Raw genomic sequence first — 10,478 nt, forward strand, 5'->3', positions numbered from 1 at the left:
AGTGGTGTGGCAACAACCATGGCGGTGCCTGACAAATCTACTAAAGAGCGGTTATTATCGGTACTGGACGATTTAGAGGTGTTATCTAGGTACGAATTTATTATTTTCTCACCCTTTAATAATTGCTTTCTGAACAGCCATTCAAAAGATGTAGTTTGTCGCTAATTCAAACATTCCACTGACTCCGTTTCTTGTTCTGAGTGTATTGTTAACGTTAGCTACCAGAGTAATACACTCAGAGTCAGGGCCCGGTTTCCCAAAAGCATTTTAAGACTAAGTTAATCTTAGAACCATAGTAGCATTTTAAGGCAAAGTTCATCTTAGAACCATAGTAGCATTTTAAGGCTAAATTAATCTTAGAACCATAGTAGCATTTTAAGGCTAAATTCATCTTAGAACCATAGTAGCATTTTAAGGCAAAGTTCAGTTTAGAATTCAAAGATACATTTTGCCTTAAGATGCTTTTGGGAAGCCGGTCCCAGAAACGCAGGCGTTTATAAATGGGTTGGATTTATTGAATGGACAACCTGGTCTCAGAGCATTTCGTATTATTCTGTAAGTAAATCCGAAACACTCCATTTACTATATATTACGTTTCGTATGTTATGTATTAATTTGTGGATGTTCATCACCCATTTCGTATGATATGTAACGAATTACAATTCGTATTAAATGTTACATGTTTGCAAAACGTACAATGTTACAAATTAGCAAAAGGTTCAATATCTTACGAATTTGAGAAACGTACAAGGTTACGAATTTGCAGAACAGATATGTTACGAATTCTAGCTAGGTGGCTACTGTTAGCTGGGTTAGGGGAAGGTTTTGCTGGAAGGGCTAGCTAACATGTTAAGTATTTAAAAAGTAGTATGTGTTTGAAAAGTTGCTAATGTTGTCTGTGATGAAATTCGAACTCGCAACCTTTCGGTTGATAGACATTTGCGTTAACCACCCTCCTTTCATTTTTGCCTTAAGTAACCATCTGTCTTATGAAATCAAATCAAATGTATTGGTCACATACACATGGTTAGCAGATGTTATTGCGAGTGTAGCGAAATGCTTGTGCTTCTAGTTCCGACACTGCAGCAATATCTAGCAAGTCATATCTAACAGTTCCACAACAAATACCTAATACACACAAATCTAAGTATAGGGATGGAATAACAATATATAAATATATGGATGAGCAATGTCATTATCAGAGTGGCATAGGCTAAAATGCAATAGATTAGTATAGTATAGAAAGGTAATGCAAGATATTAAAACATTATTAAGATAGTATAGAATACAGTATATACATACGAGATGGGTAATGCAAGATATGTAAACATTATTAAAGTGGCATTATTAAAGTGACTAGTGTTCCATTTATTAAAGTGGCCAGTGATTTTCATGTCTGTATGTAGGCATCATCCTCTCTGTGCTAGTGATTGCTGTTTAACAGTCTGTTGGCCTTGAGATAGAAGCTGTTTTTCAGTCTCTCGGTCCCAGCTTTGATGCACCTGTACTGACCTCCCCTTCTGGATGATAGCGGGGTGAACAGGCAGTGGCTCGGGTGGTAGTTGTCCTTGATTATCTTTTTGGCCTTCCTGTGACATCGGGTGCTGTAGGTGTCCTGGAGGGCAGGTAGTTTGCCCCCAGTGATGCGTTGTGCAGACTGCACCACCCTCTGGAGAGCCCTGCGGTGCAGTTGCCGTACCAGGTGGTGATACAGCCCGACAGGATGCTCTCAATTGTGCATCTGTAAACGTTTGTGAGGGTTTTAGGTGACAGGTTTAGCTGTTGCGCCTTCTTCACCACACTGTCTGTGTGGGAGGACCATTTCAGTTTGTCAGTGATATTTCCCCCGAGGAACTTAAAACGTTCCACCTTCTCCACTGCTGTCCCGTCGATGTGGATAGGGGGATACTCCATACAAAACGTAACATATACTGAAAGGATTGTCTCGGATGTATGTACAGAATAATATGAAATGCTCTAAGAACAGGTTCGAATGGATGGTCAGGAGGACTAGATTAGCTCATCTTTGCGAACACAATGTTCAAGTAACTGAATGACAGTAATTATTATCTTTCAAACTGAGATGTTCTTCTGTTTTCTCTCCATTATAATGCATGGAAACTAAACCCAATATTACTCATATTTCAGGGAATTGATAGAGATGCTTGCACTGTCAAGGAGCCAAAAATTCCCTCAAGGAGGCGAGGACACTCAGGTAACAGGCTATCCCAATAATGGACTAAAGGAGCCTAACGTTACTCCGTAGGACCTTAGATATTCTGTTTAAAGGGGAATTGGCTGTGGAAGCCAAAACAGCCAAATACTCCATATAAACGTGAATCAATTGTGGTACGGTTCCAGAAACATAAATCCCTTTACTTTCATATCACGTCAAAATAATTTCACAAATGCAAAATGCACAATTACTGTACACTGTTTTAACCGGTTTTAACACAGTTGCAGCCAACAGTATTTTTCAGTGACAACACGTTTGTTGCGTCCGTCGTCCGTCTTCCGGTTGACACGCGTTCGGGAGACGCAGATGGCTAATTAGCACAGGCAGTCCACTCTGTCTTCTGTCTGTTTTCCGTCAAAAAGCAGTAACACTGAGGGGGTTCGATTAATCTGGCCCAGGGTACACCAGGCTATGGCCAGTCACTTCAAGGGCTAGTAACAGGCATCTGATTCAACATAAAACTGCATAATGTGTTCAATATATAGACAGGTTGGTTGTTTAGCAACAAAACTGGCACGTGTGCAACTATGGGGCATAAAATACGAATTTGGCTTAGATTGACAACATGTAAACTATATTTAGTTTCCAATGTTTATTGAAAACATAAATACATTTCCACAATGAGTACTCGATGTCTCTCAAATACACTACATGTCCATTAGGAAAAACATTAGGAACACCTGCTCTTTCCATGACATAAACTGACCAGGTGAATCCAGGTGATAGCTATGATCCCGTATTGATGTCACTTGTTAAATCCACTTCAATTAGTGTAGATGTGACAAGATGGCGTATTGAACACAGCGGCGTGAATCACCTCAAGATAAAAACGTAATAGTCAATATCAGTAAGTTAGACTAAATATTAGCACTTCATATACTGGTGGGTAATAACATTCAATCTGGATAATAACACAAAACAAATCATAAGGCTGGAGAAATGTATCAACAAATATTACAACAACAAGCAACACTCAAACATGGCGGAGGATAAACGAGGAGAATCAATCTCCAAGAGAAAACGCGACTCCTCGACGGATACAGATGATTTATGCTTTTCACCACTGGGACTGGTAAGTGTGGAAAGTGATCTGTTGAAGTAGATAAATGACAAACTGGGCATACTAGAGTTGGTCAGTAAAGATGAAAATGTATGCACTCACTAACTGTAAGTCGCTCTGGATAAGAGCGTCTGATAAATGACTAAAATTTAAATGTAAAGGAGTTGAAGGCGAGTCTTGAAATGAGTGATGAAAAAGCTGCGATAATGGAGAAAGAAAATTAAAAAAAAAAAAAAGCTAAAAGGGACAGTCACTAAGATAGAAACGGACGTTAAGGAACTTAAAAAGGAGAACAACTTTCTGAGAGAAGCCTTACTAGACATGCAGACTATATCGATGAGAGAAAATCTAGTACTTACGGGTATCCAAGAAAAAGGAGAGGTTACCGAAAAAATTGTGAAGGACTTCTGTCTTACAGCGCTTCAAATCCCACGTTGTCGATAAAATCCAACTCAACGTGTACACCATTTCGGACAAAGAGGACAGAGATATGAGCGTCCAATCATTGCCAAATTTGCTTTCTTTAAGGATAAAGTAATGGTTAAAAGTTTAAGTACAATACTTGCTGGCACGAAAATAGGCATGAATGATCAGTTCCCGAGGGAGATTGCAGAACGGCGCTAAGTTCTGTACCCAATCTTCAAGGAAAATAGATTAAAAGGGAAGCGTGTTGCTCTCGTAGTCGATAAACTGTATATTGACAACCAAATGTTCCGCGACACTGACTACTCCATGGCTATTCTGAAAGTTCTAATAGAGGAGTCGAATAATGGAACACCCAATACTAGCCATGGTAGGGATTGTAATAATCAAACACATTTATAGTATTTTATAAAGGGATAAGACGGTATTACAAGAAAGGATAACAAGCGAAATAATACATCTTCAAATATAACTAATTAGAACACAAGTACTCAATCAACATAGTGGAGATAAAAACATAGCAAACAGAAGACAAAGAAGTAGCTCCTGAGTGGCGCAGTGGTCTAAGGCACTGCATCGCAGTGCAAACTGTGCCACTAGAGATCCTAGTTCGAATCCAGGCTCTGTCGCAGCCGGCCGCGACCGGGAGACCCATGGGGCGGCGCACAATTGGCCCAGCGTCGTCCAGGGTAGGGGAGGGAATGGCCGGCAGGGATGTAGCTCAGTTGATAGAGCATGGCGTTTGCAACGCCAGGGTTGTGGGTTCGATTCCCACGGGGGGGCAAGTATAAAAAAAATATATATGTATTCACTAACTGTAAGTCGCTCTGGATAAGAGCGTCTGCTAAATGACTAAAATGTAAATGTAATAGAAGGCACTGTATGTGTGGATGTATTGTGATGGAAGGTGTGGTGTTCGTTTTTGTGTTTGGAAAAGTGTGGTGTTAAGTGAGTGAGAAAGGAAATGGTTGCATATCCCAGAACCAACGTGTGTCTGTGAGCAGGGGTTGTGAGAGAGAGCTTTCAATTTTGTGCAGATGAGGGATATACATTTTTAATCTAATCAATTTTTTTATTGTCATATCATGATGGAATGGTCCCCAATGCTATATCTTAGACACCCACCTGAGTGACCCATACACCAAAGAGAAGTCCCCATCTGTTTTATGGCCCTGCTGTAAGTTGCCTATATGCAGCCAAAACAGAAAGATAAATGCAGTCAGAAACCTACTAGAGCAGCAGCGCCCCCTCAAGATTCTGATCCTGCCTGGCAGGGTTGGTCCTACAAAGCCAGAGCCCCCTGATGGGAGAGCATAAGAACATGAGAACCTTGAGGACCTTGTACCTAGCCGGTGGGGATTCCGGTGGGGTATCCCCACCCAGGTAGTGGCAGTGCTGGCAACACTGGCTGCAGTAACCTATGGGGAGGGGGTCACACTCGGACAATCAGAGAGGGGGCATATTATTGTGGCCCTGGTGGCACAAAATAATCAAAGGTCTGACTGCACGGAGATGCTTGGGAAAAATGGTTACAACGGGGGACCAGAGAATTTGTGTCTCAGGGGAAGAGGGTGGATCTGATCTCCATCACCTAGGACTTGACATAGGTTAATCAAATCTCAAATTTTTGTCAATTTTTGCTCAATCTTGCATGCTTTCTCAAACAGCTGTAACTGTACAGTTGAAGTTGGAAGTTTACATACACTTAGGTTGGAGTCATTAAAACTCCACTCCACAAATGTCTTGTTAACAAACTATAGTTTTGGCAAGTTGGTTAGGACATCTACTTTGTACATGACACAAGTAATTTTTCCAACAATTGTTTACAGACAGATTATTTCACTTATAATTCACTGTATCACAACTCCAGTGGGTCAGAAGTTGACTGTACCTTTAAACAGCTTGGAAAATTCCAGAAAATGATGTCATGGCTTTAGAAGCTAATTGACATAATTTGAGGTGTACCTGTGGATGTATTTCAAGGCCTACCTTCAAACTCAGTGCCTCTTTGCTTGACATCATGGGAAAATCAAAAGAAATCAGCCAAGACCTAAGAAAAAAAAATGGTAGACCTCCACAAGTCTGGTTCATCCTTGGGAGCAATTTCCAAACGCCTGAAGGTACCACGTTCATCTGTACAAACAATAGTACGCAAGTAGAAACACCATGAGACCACGCAGCCGTCATACCGCTCAGGAAGGAGACGCGTTCTGTCTCCTAGAGATGAATGTACTTTGGTGCGAAAAGTGCAAATCAATCCCAGAACAACAGCAAAGGACCTTGTGAAGATGCTGGAGGAAACAGGTACAAATGTATCTACAGTGGGGAGAACAAGTATTTGATACACTGCCGATTTTGCAGGTTTTCCTACTTACAAAGCATGTAGAGGTCTGTAATTTGTATCATAGGTACACTTCAACTGTGAGAGACGGAATCCAGATTTTTTTTCTCCAGAAAATTACATTTACATTTTAGTCATTTAGCAGACGCTCTTATCCAGAGCGACTTACAGGAGCAATTAGGGTTAAGTGCCTTGCTCAAGGGCACATTTACGTCATTTAGCAGACGCTCTTATCCAGAGCGACTACAAATTGGTGCATTCACCCTATAGCCAGTGGGATAACCACTTTACAATTATTATTATTTATTTATTTTATTTTATTTTTGGGGGGGGGGGTAGAAGGATTACTTTATCCTATCCCAGGTGTTCCTTAAAGAGGTGGGGTTTCATCATTTGTATGATTTTTAAGTAATTAATTTGCATTTTATTGCATGACATAAGTATTTGATACATCAGAAAAGCAGAACTTTATATTTGGTACAGAAACCTTTGTTTGCAATTACAGAGATCATACGTTTCCTGTAGGTCTTGACCAGGTTTGCACACACTGCAGCAGGGATTTTGGCCCACTCCTCCATACAGACCTTCTCCAGATCCTTCAGGTTTCAGGGCTGTCACTGGGCAATACGGACTTTCAGCTCCCTCCAAAGATTTTCTATTGGGTTCAGGTCTGGAGACTGGCTAGGCCACTCCAGGACCTTGAGATGCTTCTTACGGAGCCACTCCTTAGTTGCCCTGGCTGTGTCTTTCGGGTCGTTGTCATGCTGGAAAACCCAGCCACGACCCATCTTCAATGCTCTTACTGAGGGAAGGAGGTTGTTGGCCAAGATCTCACGATACATGGCCCCATCCATCCTCCCCTCAATATGGTGCAGTCGTCCTGTCCCCTTTGCAGAAAAGCATCCCCAAAGAATGATGTTTCCACCTCCATGCTTCACGGTTGGGATGGTGTTCTTGGGGTTGTACTCATCCTTCTTCTTCCTCCAAACACGGCGAGTGGAGTTTAGACCAAAAAGCTCAATTTTTCTCTCATCAGACCACATGACCTTCTCCCATTCCTCCTCTGGATCATCCAGATGGTCATTGGCAAACTTCAGACGGGCCTGGACATGCGCTGGCTTGAGCAGGGGGACCTTGCGTGCGCTGCAGGATTTTAATCCATGACGGCGTAGTGTGTTACTAATGGTTTTCTTTGAGACTGTGGTCCCAGCTCTCTTCAGGTCATTGACCAGGTCCTGCCGTGTAGTTCTGGGCTGATCCCTCACCCTCATGATCATTGATGCCCCACGAGGTGAGATCTTGCATGAAGCCCCAGACTGAGGGTGATTGACCGTCATCTTGAACTTCTTCCATTTTCTAATAATTGCGCCAACAGTTGTTGCCTTCTCACCAAGCTGCTTGCCTATTGTCCTGTAGCCCATCCCAACCTTGTGCAGGTCTACAACTTATCAACAACTACAGGAAGCATTTGGTTGGAGTCATTGCAGCTAAAGGTGGCACAACCAGTTATTGAGTGTAAGGGTGCAATTACTTTTTCACACAGGGGAATTGGGTGTTGCATAACTTTGTTTATGAAATAAATATGTAATTGTTGTGTTAATTGTTCACTTATGTTCCCTTTATCTAATATTACGTTTTGGTTGAAGATCTGATAACATTCAGTATCACAAATATGCAAAAGTAGAGAAAATTAGAAAGGGGGCAAATACTTTTTCATAGCACTGTAACTCTGACTCAATAGTAGTCTATACATTGTAATGTACATCGCAGTGGTCTAAGGCACTGCATCGCAGTGCTAACTGTGCCACTAGAGATCCTGGTTCGTATCCAGGCTCTGTCGCAGCCGGCCGCGACCGGGAGACTCATGGGCGGCGCACAATTGGCCCAGCGTCGTCCAGGGTAGGGGAGGGAATGGCCGGCAGGGATGTAGCTCAGTTGATAGAGCATGGCGTTTGCAACGCCAGGGTTGTGGGTTCGATTCCCACGGGGGGGCCAGTATAAAAATATATGTATTCACTAACTGTAAGTCGCTCTGGATAAGAGCGTCTGCTAAATGACTAAAATGTAAATGTAAAATGTACATGCAATAGATGTCAGAAGTCTGAATAGATGTGTTTTGCTGTGGGCAGATCCTGGAGCTGCTGGTGCAGAGAGACAGAGCATTCCAGGAGCTGATGAGGGTGGCCCAGGAGCAGGGCAAGGTGCACCAGGAGATGCAGGTCCTGGAGAAGGAGGTGGAGAAGAGAGACAGCGACATCCAGCAGCTCCAGAAACAGCTGAAGGAGGCAGAACATATACTGGTGAGTACAGCGGAGCTGAGGAAAAATGAGAAATCCTAAAGAGACTATAAAATGGGTCACCTTTTAATAGGCAATTGGAACAAAACAGCACTTTGTTTCTGACTTTGATTCAACCTAACCTTTTTACCCAAACCTCTCTTCTAGGCGACTGCTGTATACCAAGCAAAGGAGAAGCTGAAATCTATTAATAAGGCCAAAAAAGGTGAGCCTGATTTTCACAGCATTTGTCTGAGTAGCCGGAGAACTTTATGATAAATACAACCAGAGATAATACATGAAACTAAAAGTACTGTTGTCTTTCAGGGAGTATCTCCTCAGAAGAGATCATCAAATATGCCCACAGGATCAGTGCCAGCAATGCAGTCTGTGCCCCTCTCAACTGGGTACCAGGTATGTCATGTTTCTGCCCATTTGAGCTTCTGTTATACTGTCTTCAATGCCCTCTATTACCCTATTTTTCAATCCCCATCAAAGCTGTGACTGGCATTCACAATACTACTGTAATTACTCTTCAATCAACTTGATGGCATATTCCTTATAACAGGTGATCCACGTAGACCTTACCCCACTGACCTGGAGATGCGCAGTGGAATGTTGGGTCACATGAGCAACCTGCCAACCAATGGCGTGAATGGACACCTCCCTGGAGATGCACTGGCAGCTGGGAGATTGCCAGGTATGCTTTCGGTTTGTGTGGTTCCTCCTTTCGACAAATGGAATCAACTGTTTTTGTCTTCTCCTATGATCTGTGTGTTTGATATGTTTCTGTGAAGTATACTGTAATACTAACCCTATCACTGTTTAATTACTCTTTCTTCCCTCCCCTCATCAGATGTGCTCACCCCCCAGTACCCCTGGCAATCGTCAGATGTCTCAGTGGGCATGCTCCCCCCTCACCATGGCAACGACTTTGGGCTGGAGCCCCCCGGCCACAACAAGGAGAATGAGGACGACGTGGAGGCCATGTCTACAGACTCATCCAGCAGCAGCAGCGACTCTGACTAAGTGTGTGTGTGTCTGTCTTTCTCTGTCTGACTGTGTGTGTGTGTGTGTGTCTGTCTGCCCATCTGTGGGTGTATATCTGACTCTGTTTTGGGAATTGGACACAACCAGTACCCCGTAGAGCCAGCTATCCATCACACCCATAACATTTACGATAAGCCACAGTTGATACAGGGTTAGCTATCCGATATAGCAAACAACTACTTCAGAGAATATTGAGAGATACTCATCTCACGGTCTTGTTTTTCTCTGACCCTCTCTATTCCTGCCTTGTTGATGAGACATTTGTACAACACTATCTGTGATCCCCAATGTAATATCACCAGCTCTCTGTAAAGTCCATTGTATCAGTTCAGGGGTGTATTCATTAGTCAGATTCCATTGCAAAACGTTTGGTCTGTTGTAACGGAAAAGTTTACTCACAAACGGAAAACGTTTTTCAATGAAAACAAACATTTCTATTGGACACATTTGGGTAGGTCCCTCCCCGTTTTGTTTGCTTCCTAGAGTAAATGGTTTCCATTGCAAAAGGTTTTGCAACAGAATCCAACTAATGAATACACCCCAGGGAAATGTCTGGTAGTACGTGACTCTGATAACACTGACATGTTCCTTTCGTTGTCTATCAGGTTACCCTTCATTTGTTTATTTTCTGTTTTTTGGCAGAAATGGGGATTAGTGTTGAAAAGTATATGTGCCGTTGTGTAGGATGTAATATAACAGTTTTTAATTTACTTGTTATTTGTTGCTGATTTGAACCCAAGTGCTCCTTATCGCCTCTGCTATTGGTGAAAACATGTCTTGAGTGGATTTAGAATTTGTAGGTGCACTTGATTCAACTTACCCGAGTTAACACTTTTAAGAAAATAAAGTAAAAACTGCTTATATCAGGCAAGATTCATCAAGCACACCTTGTATTCTTTATATTGAAAGCCTGCATATTAATTGACTGATGACTGGTTGATCCATGTGTAAATAGATCTGTATATACTGTAGGTTTTTCCAGCCTTGTAAATAAATACAACTTTTGAGTAAATACGTTTGTGTGGTGCTGATATCTTTGAAGATACCATTTTGAAAGGACATGATATTGTTTTAAGTTTACGTAATATCGTG

The 10,478-nt window shown here is 42.1% G+C and overlaps 1 protein-coding gene across 1 annotated transcript; it reads left to right on the forward strand.

The window, feature by feature from the left end:
• The first annotated feature begins 4 nt into the window (after positions 1-4).
• On the forward strand, positions 5-10,395 carry LOC311144013 (mediator of RNA polymerase II transcription subunit 4-like). Its single transcript, XM_084179925.1, has 7 exons — positions 5-89; positions 2,149-2,215; positions 8,190-8,360; positions 8,505-8,562; positions 8,664-8,750; positions 8,905-9,036; positions 9,193-10,395. Exons 1-7 carry the CDS (start codon positions 19-21, stop codon positions 9,363-9,365), a joined length of 759 nt encoding a protein of 252 aa, XP_084036051.1. The 5' UTR covers positions 5-18; the 3' UTR covers positions 9,366-10,395.
• Positions 10,396-10,478: the final 83 nt, after the last annotated feature.

This window comes from Coregonus lavaretus (assembly GCF_964263955.1).
Source record: "Coregonus lavaretus genome assembly, chromosome: 16".
NCBI lineage: Eukaryota > Metazoa > Chordata > Actinopteri > Salmoniformes > Salmonidae > Coregonus > Coregonus lavaretus.